This window comes from Littorina saxatilis, linkage group LG17 (genome assembly GCF_037325665.1).
Source record: "Littorina saxatilis isolate snail1 linkage group LG17, US_GU_Lsax_2.0, whole genome shotgun sequence".
NCBI classification, from domain to species: Eukaryota; Metazoa; Mollusca; class Gastropoda; order Littorinimorpha; family Littorinidae; genus Littorina; species Littorina saxatilis.
In genome coordinates this window covers 28135328-28161953 of record NC_090261.1, presented here as the reverse complement: position 1 = coordinate 28161953, position 26626 = coordinate 28135328, and the positions used below count along the sequence as shown (strand labels likewise).

The window sequence follows — 26626 nt, the reverse complement described above, 5'->3', positions numbered from 1 at the left end:
GATTGATTGATACATTGATTGGTTGATTTACTGATTGATTAATTGATGGATTGATTGATTGATATGATTTATACTCGCAGCTCTTGCACAGTAATAACATCAACAAACACACAAACAAACAAACAAACAATGACAAAAAACAAAACAAAGACACAACAAATACAAACCAAGGGCGGATCCAGGATCATAAGTAAGGGGAGGCCCACCCAAACTTTTTTTGCACAAACTGGAAGGCGTGAAGCGCCTGAATTGAGGCGTCCGGGGGCATACCCCCCGGAATGTTGTTTTTTCAAGGAAGCAAAATGCTGCAATCTAGGGCCACCTGAGCTCAGAAACTGTCATTTAATCATCTCTCTCTCTCTCTCTCTCTCTCTCTCTCTCTCTCTCTCTCTCTCTCTCTCTCTCTCTCTCTCTCTCTCTCTCTCTCTCTCTCTCTCTCTCTCTCTCTCTCTCTCTCTCTCTCTCTCTCTCTCTCTCTCTCTCTCTCTCTCTCTCTCTCTCTCTCTCTCTCTCTCTCTCTCTCTCTTTCCAAGAGATGTATGATAATGTAAAAGTAAAAGTGAGATGTGGAGCAAAGTTGACGGATTATATTAATTGTACATTTGGTGTTAAACAGGGCGATGTTTGTAGCCCAGTTTTATTTTCTCTCTTTATTAATGAGTTAGCACTTGAGATAATTGAGCGAACGGAAGACATGGTGCCACATTTACTGATGATTATTTGGACTTGTTTATTCTTTTGCTTGCTGATGATTCATTGTTGTTATCAGAGACTGTTGTGGGTCTACAGACTCAGTTAAATAATTTACGCAAGGCAGTGTCCTCTCTTCATTTAAAGGTAAACATGAGTAAAAGTAACATTATTGTGTTCAGGAAGGGTGGATATTTGAGTGCAAGGGAAAGATGGACATATGAGGGTGATATATTACCTGTTGTAAACGTGTATAAGTATTTAGGAATATTGTTTTCAACTCGACTTAGTTTTACTGCTGCCTGTTGCGATCTCTCAAGCCTGGCCAAAAATGCTCTGATGTGTATTATACAAAGATTATATGTGCTTAATAATAATAGTTTGAATGGTTTTTTGAAGTTGTTTGATTCCCAAGTACAACTAATAGTACAGTATGGTGCTGAGATATGGGGACTGGATAAGGCTGCTCTGCAGTGTGAAAAAGTCCATTTATGTGCATTGAAGAAGTTCTTAGGAGTTCGAATGCGAACACCTAATGATCTTGTATATGGCGAGACAAACAGATATCCGATACATTTGAATTCTATTTTAAGATGCATTAACTACTGGTTGAAATTGTTAAAGATGGAGGCGCACAGAATTCCTCGTAAATCCTATGAAATGTTGTATAAAATGGATGAAAGTGGTAAAACGAACTGGGCCTCAGGTGTCCGTTGTAAATTGTATGAGTACGGTTTTGGTTTTGTGTGCTTGAATCAGGGCGTTGAAAACTATTTTTTGCGTGTTTTTAGGGAAAGGTTGGTCGATTGCAGATGGCAAGAGTGGGATTATCATATACAAAATAGTGATAGATTTGCTGTTTATCGGACATGTTGTACTGTACATGACATTAAACCCTATCTTTTGTCGAATATGGATAGGCATCTAAAGTTTATTATGACCAGGTTTCGATTCGGCATTTCAGAAATTGTTGTGCATGCTTACCGATATAGAAAGCGTAATGCCGATGATTTGATGTGTACTCTTTGTAAACAAATCCAAGAAGATGAAGTCCATTTTGTTTTGTGTTGTCCATACTTGAACAAATTAAGAGAAAAATTGATCCCATTTAAATATTATAAGAACCCAACCATTTTCCGACTCAGCTTGCTTTTAGCATCACCTCAAGAAACTGTTGTCAGAAATGTATCCCTGTATTTGTATAAAGCTTTTAAATTAAGAGATATTGTAACATCCTAGTTAAATGCCGTGTAATGTATGTGTTGTGCGATTATTATTTTTTACCTTTTTTTGTGTGCACCTGTTGAGTTTAATTTATATGCAATGTGAACCGTTTGTTCACACCCCTTCATAAGGGGCTATGGCCTATTGAATAAACTATCTGCGTCTGCGTCTGCGTCTCTCTCTCTTTCTCTCTCTCTCTCTCTCTCTCTCTCTCTCTCTCTTTTTTTCCCCCTTAGCCCCCCCCCTAAATCCGCCACTGCAAACAAAGACACAAACAATATAAACAACTTGTGAACAAAACTCTCACTTGCAAATCTGTATCATTTTTAGCACTCCCTCAGCCTAGTCATGACTCATTGTATTAACAAATATATTTTACTAACAAAATCAAACTGTCCTTTTCAGGGGAAATAACAGAGCCCGTGATTAAACAAGAGCCATTGAAAGCGTGTTACAAATCAGGAGATAAAATGTCCCTTGAGTGCACAGCGAACATCGCACAGGCTGAGAACAGGCTCGTCTGGAAGACCAAACTTCCAGGAGGATCTTTTTCTAATATAACCTGGCAGACCGAAAATGTCCAGACACCGGGCGAGGTAAGGATGCCGCACACCGAATGGCTTATTCCTTCTCGTGTAAACTGCTAACCGTGTCAGATCTGGCCAAGCTTTTACATTGGATACTACTCTTCATTCACTTAGACACACACCAGCAACCAATAGTCACCGGCACGGTTGGCCTAGTGGTAAGGCGTCCGCCCCGTGATCGGGAGGTCGTGGGTTCGAACCCCGGCCGGGTCATACCTAAGACTTTAAAATTGGCAATCTAGTGGCTGCTCCGCCTGGCGTCTGGCATTATGGGGTTAGTGCTAGGACTGGTTGGTCCGGTGTCAGAATAATGTGACTGGGTGAGACATGAAGCCTGTGCTGCGACTTCTGTCTTGTGTGTGGCGCACGTTAAATGTCAAAGCAGCACCGCCCTGGTATGGCTCTTCGTGGTCGGCTGGGCGTTAAGCAAACAAACAAACAAACAAACAAACCAATAGTCTGACTGCTTGCTTTGGTGAGCTGGATTTATCTGGTTAATGTACAAACACAATTCCGTCTGAACGCACAGAGCTCTCAGGCTGATCATTTATGCTATGTGTCCAAGTGTAGGGATGGTTTTATCCCATGTTAAAAACAAACCCTGGCCAGATCTGTGGTGGGGAACTTGATGATGTACAAGAGAAGTATGTCACATTTAATGTGTTGATCTAGTGTTGAAAACAGACTGATAAACTAATCAGCCAGCAAGCAAGCAAGCACGGAGGTGCTCATACATTTAATATAACACTGAATTTCGCTGTTCATGTTTCATGAAAAATATACTTCAGCAAAACAAGACCAGGCAACCAAATCTGTACACCCCAGATCACTGTTTGCTGGTTTGACAGAATCAAGATCTCAGAAGCAAAGAACCGTAACGGTTATCATTCTAAACATAGCCAGCAAGAACAAGTGCGAATAACACGGAACAAGTTGTCTGCACCACAAACAAAGAAGCAATGACATCTACAAACGACTTTCATCCTCAAGCTGTTGACAGAAACTCTCTTTTGACAGAAACAAGAAAACGCCACCGGATGCACTCTTCAGAGTAGCTTCCCCTTGGAGTATACCCTGAGTGAGGAGGATGACGGGAGGATTTTTCAGTGTAGTCTGATTCAATCGGGCCAGACGAAAGAAATCGAAGTGTCCGTGCAGTGTGCAAACAACAACTGTGCTGAGAAAACTACAAGTACAAGCAGTCCAGATGGTCAGTATTTTACGTTCTCTCGTTGTTTACTTTTCTCTCTTTATATATATATATATATATATATATACTACATGTATTACAGTCATTCAAAATAGTCGTTCTTTTTTCCTTCTTTTCTTGTATTTTCTGTCTTTCTTCCTTTCTGTTTTCCTTCTTTCTTTCTTTCTTTCTCTATTTCTTTCATTCCTTCTTTCTTTCTTTTTTTCTTTTTTTCTTTCTAATATTTTCGTCTTGTTTTCTTGTGTTTTCTATATGTTTTGTTAATGTCCTTTCCTTTGCCTCATTTATCTTTGTCTTAATTTCTACCTGTCTTTCTTTCTTTCTTTCTTTCTTTCTTTCTGATTTCTGATTGTTTTCTTGCTGTCTTGCTTTCTTCCTTTCTTGCTTTCTTCTTAATATATACATTTCTTGAATTTTCCTTTCCTTTTCTTTTTGTTCATAATTAGTTTTGTCTTTCTTATTGTTTTTCTTTTTTTCTTTTATTCTTTCTTCCTTTGTTTCTTTGTTTTTATTTGTTTTCTGTTTTTGTGTGTGTCTATAAAGCACATTTTTGTGTGTTTGAATAATGTTGTTAAAGTGTATTTTGATTCAAGTGTTCGCGGTTCATGAAAATGAATCGTTGACTAAATATGTCTACCAACCTGAAGTCAGTAAATTGTTGTACATGTATCAGTCCGCTCGTTCGATTCCTTCGGAGGACATAGCATTGAGGAATGGCCAATGCTGGAATGTTATAATGTACATTTTAATTTGAACAACACAATATATGTCGATATTTACTTAAGCTCTTTGATTCTGAAAAAGCAAAACAACCACAAACCCCAATACTTCCTTCTTTTGAGGTTTTTCCTGTACCGGAAATTGAGTCACGTGCTGGAGAATTCAGTTCCTGAACGAACAGTATAGAATGCCTATTGTGTCGCCATCTCGAGAAACTCAATTATGTCAAAATCCTTCAAAGAACTTTTTGTTTCACTCGAGATGCCGAGATAGCTTACGTTTCATAGAAAAGGTGTAGTAGAGAGCTGTTATATTGTTAAAGGTACAATACTAATACGAATACGAATAAACTTTATTGTCATGAAACGTAGAAGATATATATATATATATATATGTTGATTAATCAATTGTTGGTACATATACATGGTACACGCTTAGTTCTCACATTCCGGATCTGAACATGATTCCAGAATTCACTCGATTTCACTTTTTAACCAAACGAACCCCGTTCCTGGGTGCCATGATGTGGTTGTTTTGATTATGCTGGACAAAAATAACGTGATGACTTGCTATAATTTGTGTCCGGATTTTGCAGGAAAGTAGTTACTCACCATTTGTTGTGTAAGCCAGTTTTGCGGTAAATAGTCGAATCGAACACGGATGCACTGATTGATATCATATTCTCTCAAGGTTAATGAGTACACCTACGTATTCTATTGGTTGCTGCAATTAGGAAGGGAATGCAGCTAAACGGGGGTCATTCTTCATCGTCATCTTCCTCTGTGACGTGTACTAACCCCTACGTTCTTGCGTATTTTGAACGAGTGGGTCTTAACGTGCAAAGTCCGCCCCCCTTCTCATAATGCCCCCCCCCCCCCCCTCACCTCCCGCCATTAGTCACTCTTATTCCGTTTTCAGGGGATGCATTCTGAGTATTTTTGTGTTTTTGTAAGCCGACAGGGATTAAAATATATGTTTCGTTGTTAGCGTTTCCACACGAAGGGGGTTACGACTACAAGGGGTTTACGGCACTAGCAGGTCTGCAGATACATTAACCCGGGAGACCTGAAAAAATCCCCACCCTTATTCCACCCTTAATTCCACCTTTCCACATATCTTTCCACTCTTTTACCTAGGTGAGGAGCATTCTTACACTTGAGCATGTATCAATAATCAACAGCAGTGCTGCCTTCTGTGCGGAATGGGATTTTGTTGTATTAATCAATTGTGACCCTCCACCACGAAATGAGTCGCATGTCACCCACCTCGCGCGGTTCTGCGCTAGGCTTACTATAAGTCCGGGGAGTGTCTGGTAACAGTGTGAGGGTCACCTTAGTCACAGGCTTATAACTCAAACAGTTTTTGCTCTTTTCTAAAACGGGTTTCACCACTGGATAGAGCATAAAAAACTCTTTAGGAAAATGGAAAAATATGAAAACCATGCAAAGGTGACATGCGACTCATTCCGTGGTGGAGGGTCACAATTGTTACACCAGTTTCAATCTGCAAAATGAATCTACGACACACTTCGCACTCTGCACTGGAAGCACCCATTCTGTTGATTCTTGGTATGTGCCCAAGTGGAAGGATGCTCTTATCCCACGTACAGATCTGTGATGGCGTTCATGATGACTCACACGGGGAGACTGGTAGCTTTAAGAAGTGATTGCTGAATATTGTAATTCAATCGAGATGGCGTTTTAATGAAACAGATCCTGTGATTGGTCAGAATGCCCCAGCTCATTAAAAATTACCGGTCATTAATTGTCGATAACCACTCGCTTAAAAAGCCATTAACAACCTGCTGGCGAGGCGCATTGATACAACCTCAACTAGTCTCGGTTAGCTTTGAGGGTCATTTTACAAGAAGGAAATATGAAGTACCAACGAAATACCGAGACCATTATAAGGTATGCGAAGTGATGACGTCGAATACGTGACGTAAGTTGATGCATGAATTCTTTCGGACTACGTCAGTCAATTCCAAAGATCGCTTTTGTGATGAAAAGAATTTGTTTTGAGTTTGCTGTCCAGAAACCCGTCAAAAAAGATGGGAAAATGTATGTGAAAGAAAACAAAACAGGAGGAGAGTGATACGATAGGAATACAGAGACATATTTCTTGGGACTTGACCCTTGCAGGTAGGTGGACTGAAAGTAGTGTGTGAACAGAACAGAACCAATTATGTCTGTCTGTTAATTACACATTAACATGCTTCCTTTTGAAACTTCGAGGTCTTCATCGGGGATTGACGCCCGACCAAAGCTAATTGAAGCCCGACGGAGCGAAGCGACGGAGGACTTCAATTAGACTTTGGAGGGGCGTCAATCCACGATGAAGACCGAGAAGTTTCAAATGGAAGCATGTTAATGTTATTGTAATTCAATCTGACGACGATCTCTTTCCTGCTTTCATGCGATGGTAAACAGACAGAATTGGTTCTGTTCTGTTCACACACTACTTTCAGTCCACCTACCTGAAGACCTCGAAGTTTCAAATGGAAGCATGTTAATGTGTAATTAATTATTGTTATTATGTTAACAGGGGCGATTATAAAACATTATTACCAATTCAGTGCCCCATATGGCTTTTTGACCAATCAGGACGGATTCTAGGTGACCCTTTAAATGTTAGCCTATAACGTTCAGGCGGGGACCCTTTTTGTTTATCAAGCTAAAAATGAACAAGACAAAGTAAAAATTTAAATCAGCAATATCAGTGTGATTTATTCTAAAGAATGACACTTCAAATGCTGTCAGATAATACTCTCTTTATCTAAAAAATACCGAAAAGCGAGTTTTGTCGATGGGTGCTTTACGGAACAGCGAGGCACCGCCCATCCTCTGAGTGTGCAATGCCGACTTGTTCACTTGAAATCTAAATTATCAAAGTTCGGAAAATCAAGTGAAATTGGGTCACTCGCATTACGTCAAATGTATCTTTACGTCATTTCCTATCCGTCTGGAGTTGGTTCTAAATCTGTCGCTCTCTGTTCAACAAGAAAAAGCGAAGCAACCGAAACGCATGTTCAACATGGTTTGTTGTGTGTCAAACGCATTTGACCTGTGAATATTCATCACGTAAGGTGTGTTACTCTGATTGGCTGACCCAGGTCACGAGAATTCTTTGACTGACAGGCATAATCAGGTAGGAGCGCTCCAGTTCCCATTGCGGCTGTTCTGTCTAATTCGCGGGGTCGCTTCGAAATTTCTTTTGGTCGAATTAAACGGTAATAAAACCGTTATTTCGAATATGCTGACTGTTAGCAAATGATAACAGACATGTCTCACAAACGATATCAGCATTCGCCTAAAAGGCTCATGCTTGATATCTTTTTTTCACGACATGCCTGTTATCATTTGCTAACAGTCAGCATATTAGAAATAACTCATAATAACATGGCCAGAGAAACACTTAGGTTTAAGAAGGGATTGATGATAATTATCACCATCTTGGAAAATAATACTGGGTTAAACACTCATACATTTCGAGACTTTTCTTTTCTTAGAAGATCTTCCGCCGAAGCCCCCCCCCCCCCCCCCCCCCCCACACACACACCCCCCCATACACACATACACACTGACATACACACGCACACTCCCACCCAACCTCCTCGGGAGCACAGATCCAACACCCACAACCCCACCCAAATAAAACACCCACATTTACAACGTTTCAGCTTTAACCATACATAATGGGAATCTTTTTGCAGGTGACGCTGACAAACAAGAAATCCTTTCAGTCGGAGAGTCTAGGCAGCAGAATGATGAAACTGGTGAGTGTGCTGTTTTTGTAACATGTTTTTTTTTAGAAGGGGGATGGGGAGGGGTGGGGGGGGGTGGGGGCAGACAGTGGGATGTTCAAGAGGGGAAAAAAAGGGGGGGGGGAGCAGGGGGGGGGGAGGGGGGGGGGGGGGAATGTAAGTCAGATCGCGTAATACGAAATTTAGCAGCTGCTGTGACATTGGCATGATGATGATTCATATCATTTTCAAATGACCTGAAACGAAAGATATGATAAAAGTCCTTGTACAAAGAAAGAAGCACAGTGAACAAGATTCATAGCTACAATAGATTAAATCAAAGTAAGAATGATAATGATGGTGGTGATAATAGTGTTAACGACGACGACGACGACGACGACGACGACGACAAAAAGGATTGCTGATAATAATGAACCTTTCTCTATTTCAAACGTGTTCCAGCAAGAACTGACGTTGAAAGTGGGTTGTCCAACAACACCTTGCTGATTCTTCTGACCGTGATTCCACTGTCCCTGGCAATCCTGATCGTCGCTATGGCTCTTTTCCTGAGACAGTGGAGAAAGAAGCAGAACCCCGGACCCCTTTATGTCGTGGACAGTAAGTGTGTTTGTTTGTCATTGTTTTGCAAGGTGTGGGTGGGTTTTGTTGGTTGGATTGGGAATTTGGGTGGGTACGGGTGGGTATGTGGTGGTTGTTTTGACAAACAAATAAAAACAGTCGAAACAAAATAGGAAACAATGAATAGCTTTTGTTATTTTGGTACAGCAGTCCGTGGGGGGGAGGGGGGGGGAGAAATTCAAGTTTTACGCCCTCACGACCAAGCCATTAGGGGCATGTTCCCGGGTATTAACCCTACTTTAGATGAGATACACAAGTGTATGCGTGTTTAGGTGGTATCAGCACTTATGGCAGAATGACCGAGGTCTTTTACGTGCCACTGTGGTGACACGGGGTTGCGAGATGGATACCGTCTCTGGGTCTGCACATAAAGTTGACCCGTGTCCGTCCCGGCCCTGATTCGAACCAGCGACCAATCGATCACAAGTCCAGTGCTCTATCACCTGAGCTACCCGGGACCCCACAGCAGTCCGTATTGCAACTGCCAACCTTTATCTTCGTTAATATACTCAGCGTATTGCAACTGCCAATCTTTATCTTCCTTAATATACTCGACTAGAAGGTTGCGGTTAGAAAACAATCACCCGGCCAAAGACTCACCAAAGTTTCAGTGCGGATTTGAGGCTGGTAAGCAGGCATCCTGAACTCAGGTCAAAATGAGTTCGGCTCATTCTCTCCCTGACAGGATGCCTTGAGTTTCCTTGTCTGGCAAGGAAACCGATTTTATTTTACATATTTAGAGCTTTTTGTAAATGTATTATTGATATAAGCAGATTCGCGATCGTCGATAATGATTTTTCATGGTGTTTTGTAATTTTTGAATTACAAAGGAATTGATATGTAAGACAGTTTCAAGCGAGCTATTTTTCGCGGCTGTATTTACTGTGCAAACAACTCTAAATATGGCAAAGTGTCACGTGATAATCAACCGTTTGGTTTCGGCGTTCACTGGAGCAGACGATTTTTTCTGTAACCAGTTGACAGTGATGAAACCATATATTACGGTCTCCTTCCGGCAGCAGTCCCAAAATGTCGACTTGTTTTGACCTTAGAACGATGTCTTTATCATAACTGTGAAGAACAGAACGGAGATCACTGTCGAAGTCGGCCAATCTGCAATCATTTTCGTCTCGGGAGATAACTCTGTATTTTTGTTTTGATAGATTCGCGTAGGACTGTAGCGTCCGGTCAGGGAGAGAATCAGCCGAACTCATTTTGACCTGAGTTCAGGATGTTAAGCAGGAAGCAAAAACTAACAACAACAACAACAACAACAACAACAACAACAACAACAGCACGACTATTCACAGCTGCTTAATCGACCTTGGTGAAACAGCCTTTGATCTGCTTTATGTCCTTTGTGAACCAAATAATTATTTTATGTATTTCTGTATTTCTGTGTCTGATTCTTGATAGGCCTTTTCATCTTTTAAACACATGGGCTCAATTTGTAAAGCGACACAGTCTGTGCCAACTTTCTTTTGCCCAAGCAGAACACAAATGTGTTTTTTTTTGTTTTTAAATTTTTATTTTTATTTGAAGATTCGTTAAATGTGTATTGTTGCTGTAATGAAGATTATTATAATGAACATTAATTTTAAGGCGCTTAGAACTATATTAGGATTTGCTCCATATCACATACCCTTAGCATTATTATTATTAAATGTGTAAACCGACGTAATTTCGAATAACAATGATATACACTTCAAAGGTCGTGTTGGCCATAGTTCACTCGGTTATACTCAGTCGCATTCATTGTCACACACCCAGACACACTCAAGACACAGACACACAGACAAGCAAGCAAATGCACGCACACACACCCACACATAGACATTCGTATGCGAACAAGCAGAAAGGCGCACCCACACCAACACGTACACGTACACACTGTAGTTATCACACAGTCTCTCATTTTGTCTTGCGTACTCCATACCCCCCCACCCCCCCTCCACCCCCACACTGAAGCACACCCACTTCCAATCCAGCCGCTCCCTTCTCCTTGCAATCAAAGGCACAGTCCTTTCTCTGAAAACAATTTTACTCACCATCTCGGGTCAGACCAGATTTTAACGTGGGGTAAGACTGTACTGTATCCCTCTGTTTGGACCTATACCAGAAATCAACATCCTGACCGCTTTCATTGAAGAGTAGCGAGTGTGGTTTTTTTGATAAAATAATTTCGTGCATTAAGATATGATACTACAGTGGTTTTTAAGAAAGCATAAACACAGTTCTACGTTGTACAGAAAACATGAAGGCTATATTGATTTCTGGTATAGGTCCAAGCGGAAGGATGACCTCATCCCATGTAAAACACCTGGCCAGATCAGAGATGGATAGCCTAAACGTTTCCACAGTAAGGGCTGTTTCTTTCAAAGGAGTTTAGCACTGATACTTAGTCAACAGACAAGAACGGAAGTAAGATAGGAAATGACACTATCAAAACTACTCACACAACGTATAGGTCGTGTATCTCCACTAGGTAAGATTATTGCGATTCATTTGTACATTGTGACTAGAAGCAGCTGTTTCCGGTGTGAAAGTATAGTTTCCTTTCACCCTAATTGACAATGGCTGAGTGCGTTTCTTTGTTTCGCTACTCTCGAGAAAACTATTAGTGTAATAATTCTGGCTCTTCGCCCGCATAAGCATGTTCGGTGCTTAAATGTACTCTTTCTCGAAATCCGGAGTTAAATGCTCTTTTTGTGTGCTTATTTTCCTGTTGACTTGAACGATTGCTTGTTGTCAATTACTGTTTATGTAGCACTTGAGTTGAAGGTCGAGTTCCAAGAGATTTACTTGTGTGTGAGGTTGCTCTGCTGTTAACTTACTTCTGTTTTCCGTTTCGATGTTTTTTTCATACATAAACATGACTATATATACACATACACAGACACAGACACACATGCACACATAGACTGAGACAAGGGTAGACACAGACAGACAGACGGGCAGGCAGAAAGAGAAAAATAGACAGACAGACAGATAGACAAAAACATACAATACCAACCCACACCCCCACCCCCACACACACACACACTCACACGCACGCTCACACGCATGCTCGCACAAACGCACGCACGCACGCACAATGACACACACACACACACACTCACACGCACGCACGCACGCACGCACACACACACACACACACACACACACACACACACACACACACAAACACATACACACACACACACAAACACATACACACATGCAATCTTAGAATACACTTGATAAGGACTTGATTACTCACACACAGTTAGGAAATGATACATTTAATTAGATAACGCAATACTGCGAACGCCAAGAAGAAGAAAAAGATAACGCAATTGAGGGTTGGTTTTGCGCTTGAAATGAGGACGATAAACATCGGAAAAACGGAATTTATAAAGCAAATTCAGGAAATTCACAGGATAGGATGATTCATTTCCATAGGAAAATAACATACTTGTTGAAAGATAGTTTTCACTTTTAAAGATTGAGTCTCCCCCGAAAGCGAACCATGAAGAAGAAGAAGAAGAATGTGTTGGTCTGCATGCTGACATTTACCACAAAAATACTGGAAAAAAGACGACACGCCCTTATGAAAAGTATCATTTCGTGTATTATGCTCTGATTAATACTTTGATTATCGAACGTACGCCCTTTCCTAATGGAAAGCGTAGGAAGTATATATTTCCGACCCGGAACGAACGTGGCGCCGCTTGAGGCAGACGTGTTGCAAATACATGTATGGATTTCATGACATGTAGCCTACTGACAAATCAACAATAACTGATAACAAGCTTTGATTATACCCGAAAAGATCATATGTAAACTGAACTCAATGTTTTTCAGATTCATTTGGAAAAAAAGATTTTCAAACACAAAAGCCTATGAAAAGGTAAAACGAAAAGTTATGTGCCAGGAAACAAGTAAAGGTGGCCTAAATATGATTGACTTGGGTGACTTTCAAAAATCCTTTGTACTTGGATGGTTTTCGAAATTACTGCAACCAAACGAAGAAGCTTGGAAAAGTATTCCACTCAGTATGTTCTCCAAACTCGGAAAAAATCTATGCTGCTTTCAAGCAAACGTCAAACCAGCCTTATTTAAAGGGTTGGGGTTGATTACAAACAAGTTCTGGAAAAGCGTTTTAGAATGTTGGCTTGACAACCATGAAAAGATATTACCATGCGTGAAAAAAATGACCCAGCTGGAAAATTTATGCCTATGGAATAACTCTCTAATTGCTTATCGTGGCAAGACAATGTTTCTACGTGATTGGGTTACATCTGATATATGCTATGTGAAGGATTTATACGAGAATAATATGTTTTTACCATTTCACAGGATTTGTGAAAGAGTTGGGCATAAACCAACAAGACTTTTTGAATATGGGGCAATTCGCACAGCAATAGCATTCCCTTTTTTTGAAGATGAATGATAATGGAATACAAGCTATGAAGGTAATGGATTATCAAAAAATAAGTACATTTAAACCCAGGCAGTTTCGTAAATTAATGGTAGACGCTTATCAAACTGACACTATTGCAGTCAGTTTCTGGAAAAGAAAGATGGGAATTGAAATAAACAAGGACATTTGGCAGATAGCAAGCAACGCATCAAAAGAAGTAAGATTGAGACTGCTACACTGGAAAATAACTCATAACATTTATCCAACGAACATTATATTGTATAAAATGGGCATTGCTGAGAGTATTAGTTGTACACATTGTACAGAAGAGACAGATTATATCGAACATTTCTTTTATTATTGTATAAAAATAAGCAAAGTGTGGAATCTTGTTGAAGAAGCCTTCTTCACCGCTTGTTCAAAAAGAATTCATGTTGATGTGCGGGATGCCCTATTTGGCCTAGTCAAAAGGAATTCTATTTCATCCGCTGAAGCAAACTATGTCAATTTGCTGATCTTGATTGCAAAAATGTGCATAGGTATTTATAGATACGGTACCCCTTTAGAGATCGGATGTATTTTTGAAAAAGAGTTAAGTTTAAGAAAAATAATTGACTTATGACTCGCATATATGTTGCTATCTGTGAAATTGAAATAAAGAAACGTTAGGTAACAAAAGGAGAAATGATGACGGAAGAAAATATAGGACAAAATGTATAAAAAAAAAAATAGGTGGAGAGAGAGAAGATAGAACGAGAGGAGACAGTGAGAGAGAGAGAAAGAGAGAGAGAGAGAGAGAGAGAGAGAGAGAGAGAGAGAGAGAGAGAGAGAGAGAGAGAGAGAGAGAAGTTGGCAGACTATGGGAGAGAGGGGGAGAGAGAGACCGACAGAGTATAATGGGGGAGAGAGAGAGAGAGAGAGAGAGAGAGAGAGAGAGAGAGAGAGAGAGAGAGAGAGAGAGAGAGAGAGAGAGAGAGAGAGAGAGAGAGAGAGAGAGAGAGAGACGAAGCAAAAAAGAAGAACAAAGAAGAAGACAGAAAATTCCGAAGAACAAAATTCAGAAAAAAACAGACAAGTCGAAGAGAAAGAAAGTGGATGCAGAGAAAGACAGACTAGGGAGTGAGTGAGAGAGAGAGAGAGAGAGAGAGAGAGAGAGAGAGAGAGAGAGAGAGAGAGAGAGAGAGAGAGTGAGTGAGAGAGAGAGAGAGAGATGTTGGGTGGACAAGTGTGAGAAAGAGAGAGAGAGAGAGAGAGAGAGAGAGAGAGAGAGAGAGAGAGAGAGAGAGAGAGAGAGAGAGAGAGAGAGAGAGGAGAGAGAGAGAGAGGGTAAATGTAAATAAAATAAAAATAAAAACAATTGTCCATGATCTGTTTACTGTCCATTGAGTGTGAAGCTGAGAGAAAGAGTGAGACTGAAGGAAAACAATAATAACTTAATAAGAATTAAAATGATTATAAAAAAAACCCAAAAAACTTCCGATATAAAAAAAAATTCGGAAATAAAAAAAACGCACGCACATGTGTGATTAACAATGTCTGATCTCCTAAGAAGAAAAAAAAAAAAAAAAAAACAAAAACCCATAACTGAACAATACAAGAAGAAGAAAATAAGAGAAAACAAAGAGTGAAAAAAAACCGCCCTACTATACAATATTATATGCTGTATAATGTCCCGATTTTAAATGTTGATAATAAAGAAATAACTGCAGCGTGTAGTTTTGCATGTTTAATCTTTCCTACTACATGTAGAAGCAGATAGGAAGTATATTTCCGGAACTTGGCGCCGCGTTAGTCGGAGATTTTGAAAACGGATGCTATGAAATGTACGGCAAACTGACAGATATGCACATGCTGCTGGAGATAATGAGAAAGCCAGATGAACGAACACAGAAGACAGACACACGAATGCACACACGCACATCAGATACACACGCGTGTAAGCACGAACGCCCGGACGAACGCACGCAAACACACGCAGACAGACAATCACATAGATATACACACAAACACAATCATATGCGCAACGTAACATACTGGTGTATTGAATACTGCATACATTCTGCATGAATACTGCATAAAGGAGGGAAGTAAGATACGTATTGGCCGCTAAGTCTGTTGTCGGCTTGTATTTTTTTGTATTAGGAATAGGATTAGAACACAAGGATCTAAAGATAAAGTGTGACCTATCCTGTGGATTACTTTTGATTCGTCCACGCTGTTACATAGTATAGGAGCATCCTTATACTTGCACACATACTACACCCATTTCTAACTTTGTCGTGTGCTCTATTTTTCTTCATATTAGGCCCCCCCAAAAAATAGTCTGTTTACGGTATCCCGACCGACCCTATTTTTTTCGCGCGACCCTAGACTTCTTTTTTTTTGCATTTGGGAAAGAAAAAAAAGAAAAAAAAAGTTTTTGTTTTTTGGCAAAATAACTTAAACATATGGTTTTTTGGAGAAAAAAAAATATAAAAGAATTTCCCGACCTACCGACCCTATTTTTTTTGCCTATGTTACCGTATTTTTTTGTTGTTGCCTTAACACTCCTATCTGCACTATTGTCTTAACAGTTCTTGTTCTTGCCAGCCCCTTACGACAGCTTTTGACAGTTACATCCTCTGATAAATGGCGTACGCGTTTCTGTTTTCGGCGTTAAAGCCCATACATCATTTGACCGCCGTCTCGTGGCAAATCGCACTACCTCCAATAACATTCCAGTTTTGGCATTCAATGCAACCCCTTTTTAAGACTACCAAAACTCTGAAAAAGTTGCGTCTTCAAAAGGAGAGTCTTGAAGTGAAGGTAAACGTACCGATGTTATGAACAGTCAATCAGAAAAAGCAAGGTCTTGCAAGGCCCGGCGCTCACCTATGTAACGCGAGCAGGACAGACGACGCACTGCAGGTTATTGAGGTGATTCTTTTTCCCCCCCACACGTTGCGTGAAAAGAAAACTCGTCATAATCCCTATCGCAGCATGTAGTGTATTGGCGACCGCGCAGATGTATTTTGCCCTTAAGAAGAAGTCTGAAATTAGGAATCCTAAAAGCGGGGTTCCACTGCGCTCTGAGGAGGTTTATTGAAAACAGTGTTTAATAACCTGTTCTTCTCTTTCTCTTATATAATCCCTGCATCCTCTACTCCTGGGTATGGTTACACTGAGCGTCGCCTGCTAGATCTGTCTTTCCTCTGTTAAATTCCAGTTTTGGCATACTCTGAAAAGGTCTGTCGACAACACTGTTCACCAATATGTCCCTTTCGCTTCTCTCTCCAGCCCATACGTCTTCCGAATCCCTATGATGGCTACACTGAGCGTCGCCTGTCGGATCTACCCCACCTGCAATTACATGTTGGCTGGCGTGTTTCTGTTTTTCTTTTCCAGTCGTCATCATTGGCCCAGATCTGTGGTTGAAGTTCTCCTTTTGCTCCCCAGCCCCTACGTCCTCCGACTTCAGTGAGCGTCGTCTGCCGGATCTACCCCACCTGCATTACTATTTCAGTTTTAGCATTCTCTGAAAGGGTCTGTCGACAACACTGTTCACAAACATGTCCCTTTCTCTCCTCTCTCCAGCCCCTACATCTTCCGACTCTGGGTATGGCTTCACCGACCGCCGCCTGCCGGATCTACCCTACCCCCATTACAATGCCAGTTTTAGCACACTCTAAAAAGGTCTGTCGACAACACTGTTAACTAACCCGTTCTTCTCCTTGTTCTCTCCAGCCCCTACATCCTCTGACTCTGGGTATGGCTACACGGATCGCCGCCTGCCGGATCTCCCCCACCTGCACAAGAAGTACCCCGTCAACAAGCAGGACCAGACCACCCCCAAGTGGCTCTCGACCACCTCCACCAACAACCTGCTCGACACTACCAGCCCCAACACCTCCGTGTATGTCTCCATGACCGGTCTGGATGGTCTTCGAAAGGTGAAGATATTTGAGTTTTTGTGTGGTTTTGTTGAATCATTTCTTTTTTTGTGTGTCTCGCTTTGTATGTCTCTGATGATGTCTCTGTCTCTCTCTGTCTCTGTTTCTCTCTCTCTCTCTCTATCCGATCTCTCTTCCTTCATCTCTGTATCTCAGTCTATCTCTTTCTCTGTCTGTTTCCTTTTCTCTTTATTTCTCTTTCTCTCTCTCTCTCTAATAATAATAATAATAATAATAAAGATAGCTTATATAGCGCCGCTTCACAAATTTAACTATGCTCTTAGCGCTGTACATCGAGATATAACAATTTCAATAATATAAATACAAAGATGATATTATCATAATACACATTTACAAATATCACTCACGTGCATACATCCTCGTGCACACCACGCGCATACACACTCCCACTCATTAGCAAGTGCTTCCATCCCCCTGCCACTGAGATGTTCATATATCCCCCTGGACAAGCTCACACCATGTCTGTCTCCTCTCTAGACTGTACATACACTCAGCAAGAAAAAGAAAGACTAAATGCAAATTTCATACACAACCCTATGGCTCAATCAAAGCTGAAGCAACTATACAAAAAAGACACACTCAAACAACGAATCTAACTTCACCTCTAACAGTCTATAAAGATGGCAAGGACAATTTACAAGGATTCGCGAAAAAGGTGCGTTTTAAGGGAACTGCGGAAAGAGTCCTTAGAAGCAGAATGGCGAACGGAGGAAGGGAGGGAATTCCAGACAATGGCAGCCGCAGAAGCAAACGAGCGATCTCCAAAAGAAGGCAAGCTTCGCTCGAGAGTTTCCAGTTTGCGACTGTCAGCGCGTGAGCGGAGGTTGTAGTCAGAGGGATTGTCATATGTGACGAGCAGTTCCTTGAGGTATTTAGGGCCATCTTCAAATTTGGCAGAGAAACAGATACAAGCAAGCTTGTATCTGATACGAGCGGACACGGGAAGCCAATGAAGGGAACGAAGAAGTGGTGTGACATGATCAAACTTCTTAGAACGATATATCAATTTGGCGGCAGAGTTTTGTACCTTTTGGAGTGACTCGACAAGTTTTTGATCACAGCCATAGAACAGGCTGTTGCAATAGTCTATTCTGGATAGAACTAGAGAACAGGCTAGAGTTTGAGCGGCTTGGGGGGTAAGATAGTGGCGGATAGAACTGATTTTCCTTAAGTTACTGTACGCAATTGTGCGGATGTTTTGGACGTGCTGGGAAAGGTTGAGGAAGTGGTCGAAGGTAACGCCAAGATTAGTCACAGAAGAGACAAAGTTGACGTCGCTATCGCCGACATGAATGCTAGAAGGCAAAGAATTTTCAGGGAAAGATCTGTACTGGGACCTGACAAGCATGGATTCAGTTTTCGAGTCGTTTAGCTGTAGTTTGTTAGCCGTCATCCACGCCTTTACAGCAACAACACAGTCTTCCATTTCACTCACAGTGGTATCAATTTGATCAATCTCACTGTCTTTGTACAACTGGTTGTCGTCTGCAAAGGCGTGGTGATCGATAGGATACTGTTTGACGAGGTTAAAGAGGGGGTTCATGTACAAAACAAAAAGAACTGGACCCAACACGGATCCCTGAGGAACACCGAACTGAAGGACTGTGGATTCTGAACTGATGCCGTTTACCACGACTGTTTGAATCCTATCCGAGAGATAGGATTCAAACCAGGACAGTGCAGAACCTGTGATGCCAAAAGTTGCCTCAAGGCGGGCTGTCATAATTGAGTGGTCAATGGTGTCGAACGCAGCGGACAAATCGAGAAGCGTGAGAACAGACACTTTACCGTTATTGAGAGCCATCAGAAGATCGTTCACAATTTTCAACAAAGCAGTTTCAGTGCTGTGGGCAGGTCTATAAGCCGATTGGAAGCTGCTGAGAACATTGTTTGATGAGAGGTGGGCATTAAGTTGCAGCAAGACCAGTCTTTCCAAGATCTTTGAAAGAAACGACAAGTTCGAGACTGGTCTGTAGTTCTTTAAATCATTGCGGTCGAGGGATGATTTCTTTATCAGGGGTTTGACAAGAGCTTGTTTCATGACAGACGGGAAAGTGCCAGAGAGAATTGAACTATTCATGACGGAGGTAATGTGAGGTAACACTGTGTCCAAACATTCAATCAGCAAATGTGTTGGAAAAACATCAAGATCACAGGTTTTTGTACCAGACTTCAAAATCACTTTCTTCACATCGGACTCAGTCACAGGTTCAAACTGACAGAGAGGTTTGCCGTGAAAACAGCATCCAGCATCGGATTGTTGGGAGGGGGGTGTTTTGTCAAGATTGTCTCGAATGGTCATTATTTTGTTCATGAAGTAGTTCAAGAATCTCTGTGGCAGTTCAATTGACGGAAAGATGGTGGGAAGTGGGGATGGGGATGTCTCTCTCTCTCTCTGTCTCTGTCTCTCTGTCTCTGTCTCTGTCTCTCTCTCTCTCTGTCTCTCTCTCTCTCTCTCTCTCTCTCTCTCTCTCTCTCTCTCTCCATGTCATCTTATTTTCTTTCGTCTGAAATAATGACATTTGTCTGTACGGTTTGTTTTATAATTATATTGATGTATGTGGATATCTGACCTAATTACATGAGAATGCACGTGTACTGTTTTTACATTCATATAAAACATTGTCTCGCAGTAAGAAACCAACACTATAAAAGCTTTTGCTTGTTGTTTATCCTAAAATGCTTATATTTGCATCAGGCCAATAGTTTATCGAAGAAAACATTGTTTAATCCAAAGGAGGCGGGGATTGATGGAACAGCTAACACTGAAGGGGCGGGGCCTCAGGCGGAAGGGGCGGGGCCTCAGGAGGAAGGTGTGGGGCTTGTGGATGAAGGACTGGAGCCTGACATGCGCATGGACCGCAGCGAGAGCATGTACTCCAACAAAGAGGCCATCGACTGTGCTGCCGCAAAGCTGCGCACCGAAAGCATGGCCGTTGGAGCCAGCGCTCACTCCACTAGAGGGATAAACCTCGACTGAAAGTCAGATTTAAAGTTTAGGATCGATATCTTTAGATCTGCGTTATGCTCAGTCACGCACGTGTACAAGAGCAGCTTCACTCTTAATTACAATAGACTGGTTAATAATCCGGACTGGATGCTACATTCTTCTCGTATGTACGGTCAAGTACACTACCATACTTATACATCTGTCAACGGCTCACGTGTACCTGCTTGATTAGCTTTGGCTGTCCGTTTTAAATACACCGATTGGTTATGGGAAATCGAAGATCTTAGAAATATCTTCCTCCCCGTGTAGCCTGTTATCTACACAACTACAGATCAGTCTATGCTTTTAGAGGGTATAAGAGCATCCTTCCACTTTTACGTATCAAAAAAAAAAAAAAAAAAAAAGCTTGTGTACTTTCTTTTCGGTGCAGGCATTTGTTGCTGAGGTGATTTTGTGTGCTGAGGTGACATATTAAAAGTCGCTTTAGGCTTATGAAATATAATTATGAAGCATACAAATCCTTGCGCGCTTAAGCTGCAAGGCTGAAGAATTTGGTATGTGTTCGAGTGGAAGGATTATGCTCTTACGTGAATTAAAAGCCAGGACAGATAATTGTATGATGATTTACTCACGGGTAGGATGTTAACTTTAATATAATTTAATATCTCTCTCTCGCTCTCGCTCTCCATGTCTTTTTTTTCCGTCTGAAATAACGCAATTTGTCTGTACGGTTTGTTTTATAAATATATGGATATATATGTGGACATCTGCACTAATTACATGAGAATGCATATTCATTATGAAACATTGTCTCGCAGTATATATATAATTATATATGTATACATTATCGTATGTGAAATCTGACACGGGATGTGTGTCACTAGCTGATATGTATGTCGGTGAGTAAGTTATGGCATTCCATTTGTCAAATAATTATTTGGATACTTTTTCATGTTTTTTTCACCAGTTTTAGCTAAATAATCATTATTTAGAAGCTCATGTGCTAAATAAGTAATTGTTTATAAACAATGTAAAACAATTCTAAATAATTTTTTGTTTACGTAAACCATTCATTATTTACCTAAACAATTCATTGTTTACGTAAATAATTCATTGTTTACGTAAATAATGATTTATTTAGAAACATTGCTGATTGTTTACAAACAATGTAAAATATGTCTAAATAATATATTGTTTACGTAAACAATATATTATTTAGACTTATATTACATTGTTTATAAACAATCAGCAATGTTGCTAAATAAATCATTACTATTTATGTAAACAATGAATTATTTACGTAAACAATGAATTGTTTAGCCAACACATTTTCCATTATTTAGGGGTTTCTAGGATTCGCTTCTGAACTAAGTTTTATGTCTTTCAGTGATTACTATAATTGAATACAAGGTCTCTCCACACACTCTTATCTTAAAATAGCTGTTGTTTGGATATTATTTTGTTTATTTTACAAGCCAAAATTGCTGTACTACGAAAATAACTGATCTCAAACACAGTCAAAGATCAAGGTCAATTAAGGTTTTTCCCTGCCGGGAGTGTTTAGTGTTTGCATTTTCTTGCTTGAAGTTGTTGAAACACAGTTTTTCCCCCTTATGTTCTCTGTTCTGTGCAGTAAGAGAAATGGAAAGAGAAAGTTTTTGTTGAGACAGAACAGAAAACTTAGGACGGAAAACTTTTTTTCAACAACTTCAAGGGAGAGAATGCAAACACTAAACACTCCCGGTCATGACCTTGACCTTTTGTTTGTTTTCGCATTCAGTTCTTTTCGTACCGCAATTTCAGCTTGTAAGATAAACAAATTTATGAACATTTTCTGATAAATAATGTTTGGAGATACCTTGTATTGAATTATAGTACATACACAAAGAAAAAAAAATGAAGCTTAGAAGTCAATTCTTGATTCCCCTAAATAATGAAAACTGCTTTCCCTAAACAATGAATTGTTTAGGGAAAGCAGTTTTCATTATTTAGCGAATCTGCTAAATAATGCATTATATAGGTAAACAATGATTTATTTAGCAACACTGCTCACTTTATCCACCCAAAAAATATTATTTTGTGAAATAAGTGATTATTTGTGTAAACAATACATTATTTACGTAAACAATGAATTATTTACGTAAACAATGAATTATTTACGTAAACTATGAATTGTTTATGTAAACAATGAATGGTTTACGTAAACAAAAAATTATTTCGATTTTATTTTACATTGTTTATAAACATGCAATTACTTATTTAGCACATGAGCTTCTAAATAATGATGATTTAGCTAAAACTGGTGAAAAAACCATGAAAAAGTATCCAAATCATTATTTGACAGACGGAATGCCATAGTAAGTCATATCGGAAAGGTTTAAGTGCTTGCATTTATATAAATAAAATTAAAAAAAGTTTAAGTTCTTGCATTTATATAAATAAAAAAGAATTAAAAAAATCCCTGCGCTTAGAACTGTACCCACGGAATACGCGCGATATAAGCCTCATATTGATTGATTGATTGATTTATGTAAAATAGGCCTGTGTAGTAATCGGGGGTTCCATTTTCTCAGCGCATTATGTAGTTCTTCTTGAACAACATTCGAGATCATTAGATCGTTGAAAAATAGCTTTCTAAGCGCGTATGTAGTTCTTTTTGAACGAATGCTAACAGTATTAGATTTTTGTGAAGGAATGTACAGTCGTATTTCAGTTGAAACTGAACTAGACCAACGTGGGTTGGGGTAAAAAGATGAGTAGAAAGGATTGAACTTTGTCGAATACGTTTTGTTTTGTTAAAAGAAAAAAAAGAGAAAAAAATGATAAGAAAAAAATACTGCTAAAACATGTTTGCCATAGTTATTATATCGACTCGGACGAGGTCAATCGTGGAATTTTAACCATGCTTTGCTTTGACGTGCCTGTGGTTACAAACATGACAACCTGAGCCGGACTCACGGTCGTTGAAAGTAGTTGTGTGCTCTGTTGGCCACATTGTTCGCCATAAACTGAGGCCCTGATAAAGAGACGCAGTAGAAACCCTAAAAACAATGTACATAGTATATCTTGGAGTCATTCCACTGTTTCACTTGCTTAGAATTCGAAATAAGAGAGCTTCAAACCCCTTTTTTGTTCACAGTACTTGAGAGAAAAACACCACACAAAAAAACACAAAACAATTCAACAACCGAACTATTGTACTTAAGATATAGATTGGTTTGTACCGCCCCCACCCCTCCCCAGGCACTAAGTAAAGTCAACTATTCGCCCCGGAAAGTTCCCGTTTGGGAACTGATACAATAAAGCCAAAACCAAAACCAAAAGTAAACAATTGAGCAAAAATTAAGAAAGAAAAACATTGATGAAACAAAAGCACTTAAACAAAATAACAAAACAGCTTCAACAACTCGACCCCAGCTCCCAATCCTCCTCCCCCTCCCCCATCACATACCAGCTTCCTGATAAATAATCATAAGAAGAACGAAAAATAGAAAATACAAATTAAGAGTTGGGAGGGGAGGGGGGGGGGAGAGAGAGAGTCTTGTTGTGTGTGTAGAGTATAATGTTTCATTTTGTTCTTTGCATATTCTTCAGTTATGTTATTTTAGTATTGTACATTTTCTCAAAGCGGATGCGATTTCCTTCCTCAAATAATGCCCTTTATTTGCCCTTGACCGGCATGAAGTGATGATCTTGACAATGGTTATGGTAAGGAAACACTTCATGAGTTTTCCCTGTTTGAATGGTTTTGTTCTGGTTTGGTTGGCATTGTTTTGTTTTATTTTTAAAAAACAAATGCTCAGAACATCTGGTCTTTGAGTGGCAGCACTCCTTGAAAATTGTATCAGCACATGACAGTACGTGCTGAGCGTATGATTACGCTAATCCGTTATTTCACATTGGTCTAAAGACCAAACATACTCGGGAATCGATTTAAGAAATCGATAGATATAATTGTTTTTCGCACAAAGTATCAATCACAACAACATAGAGTCAATCGATTATTCTGTTTGTTTTTGTTTGTTTTGTAAATGACATCTTTTGCTTTCCTGTTATTGTTTGCTTTCTGTTTTAGTTGCTTCCTTATCTCAGTTACCATTGCTGTTTAAAAAAAATTTAAAAAAATGGAAGGAGGAGAAAGAAAAGACAGTCGAAAAGAAGGTGAATAAAGCTAAACATTTTGTGTGATTAAACACAGTTTCCACAAGATCGGCAAGCACCTGCCCTATTGTAAAATCGGCAATAATTTGCTAAAAACGTAAAACCAGTAAAAACGATACCGGTTTCGCGTAATCTACCTTTCCCCGAACTATACGCGACATATTATGCGAACCGGTTTTGATTTTGTTGGATCAAATAAAAACGTTCATTTTTTCAAGTTGTCTCGGAAGGAAAAGGGAACTCAGTACTGTTTTAATGTGTGTTGTTTGTGTATATATATATATCGTGACCTTGTCCTTTTTTTTTTAAACTGTTAAACCATTCTTGTTTTGATATTGTTCAACGCTTAATCCCTTTTGTGTTATTCTCGTAATTCTTTATCACACACTAACTTAGTTGTTATAATGCCTCCGAACGTAGCTTTTATTGCTTGTTTTACTCTGTGTACTCTGTTGTTGTCTTTCAAGCAGCTGTAATTATAAACACAGTTATTCTGAAACTTTGGCTTTGCTTGAAAACAACAGAGGTAACTTTGCATCTGAAATCTCTCGCTTTATGGCCCAAGCCAAATGTCTTTTTGTACTGTAACTTACTATTCAAAATAATCCGTTGCACTATATAAAGACAATGATGATGATGTTAAATCAGGTTTGCTGTTATAATGCCTTTGAGCGTAGCTGTTATTGGTTTTCTTCAAAGTATTTTGAATCCAAGTTTTGAGATATGTACTGTGTTTGTTTTTTCAAGCTTCAGCCAAAGATATTAATGTGCTGTTATCATCTGCTCACGATAAACCGTTGCACTATATAAACAGATGTTACAGCGCCATGACGTTGTCCTCTTTAGAGACAGAGGGATGACCGAGAATCTTATTTCGCTTTTGTTATTGTTGTGCTTAATGCTTACGCAAATACTGTTGTAATGTAGTTGTTATTTCATTTACTTGACCAGAACTATTTCAATGTTTTTCATGTTTCACTTTTGCTTTCTCTTTTATTTCAAACGTTTTACTTTCCGCAAAGTGATTTAAATGAAAAGAAAAGTGTTGATGAGGATGTATTTTTCCCGATGTTTCTTAATTACTTCTCCCAACTGTCATGTGTTTTAATATTGCACAACTATTTTTTAATTAAGCAATATTATATTGAACGTGTTATGCTATTTTCTTTAATGCTACTCACTCTTACAAAAGAGCTGATGTACATATTTAGTTGTTTCTTTGTCGGGTCGCTGGCTTTGAAGCAATTTTTCTCTTATCGGCGTGGGTTCAACCGAGAGTTTGGCGAGGGATTTCTCAATGTTGTACAGACTCTCCTCAGTGTCTGTGCATGCATGCGCACGATACAGATCCCACGCTTACAGCGAAAGTCTCAGGGTTAAAGAAGATACGAACAAACGCACACAGATGAAAAATAACTAGTGCTGTACTGTATGGCATCTCGCTTGCCCGGGGATCAGGTATCTCACATTTTTACAATGTAAACCTCACGGGAATGTTTAAAATCACCTTCGCTTACCTATTTTATGAATGCTCACACCATCTCCAACAACTCATTGCAAAAGAAATGGCGTGATTCTTCAGGACAATGTTAAAGGTCTTCGTCGTCTTCTTCTTAAGGCTGTCTGTTAGCTTTAGAATGTAAATAGTACAAACTTTGGCAAACACTCTACCAGAGTCTTTAAAATAAATGGTCTCGATATTCAACAGTGTTTTATTTTTTTAATTTAATTTTAATTCTATAATAGCATGTTGGCACGTATCTCTAGAGAAATATTTTCCATGGCATAAACCTTCTTTCACGAGAAAGAGCTATACATAATGTGTTTTCATCAGCTGCTTCTGCCAAGGCTTACTTGTCACAAATATCTGCATGCCTTCTTAGTAGGGAGATGAGAAAGGGACATACTCTGTTGAAAAAAAAGACTTGCAAAGTATACGGAACAGTGAGTGTATAAATACCTAAACTCTGTCCTGGAGCTTGTATTGAACGAATTCGCAAGCTAGCTTGGCAAGAAACTGTCATTCGTTACACCAGACAGGAACGCTAAAATGCAAATATTTGTATGCAACCGTCGCAGGAAACGATGGCCTTGGCCAATGGGTGCATGGCTAGACGGTTTTGCATTCGCGTTCATCATCGCATTCTGATGAATACGGTTCCTGCAGAGATTGTATGGACATGTTACCTGTTCTTCTTCGTTTCGAATTGGAATGGAACTTTCATACAGGGTGCATTTGAATACCAAATTGAAAAAAACTGATCTAATAATCGATGCGTTGCATTCGCACTAACTGTATGGTGTAACAAACCCCTACGTCCATTTATAACACAACCTGGACGAGACAATTG

General features: G+C 39.7%; 1 protein-coding gene across 1 annotated transcript in view; it reads left to right on the top strand.

The window, feature by feature from the left end:
* The window catches only part of LOC138953846 (uncharacterized), a 35945-nt gene extending 14634 nt beyond the window's left edge, over positions 1–21311 (top strand). The window contains exons 4-9 of the mRNA XM_070325806.1: positions 2320–2510; positions 3519–3711; positions 8144–8206; positions 8636–8791; positions 16938–17143; positions 19902–21311. Of these exons, the coding sequence (XP_070181907.1) occupies positions 2320–2510; positions 3519–3711; positions 8144–8206; positions 8636–8791; positions 16938–17143; positions 19902–20144 (1052 nt within the window). The 3' untranslated portion in view covers positions 20145–21311. The remainder of the gene's footprint in view (positions 1–2319; positions 2511–3518; positions 3712–8143; positions 8207–8635; positions 8792–16937; positions 17144–19901) is intronic.
* Positions 21312–26626: the final 5315 nt, after the last annotated feature.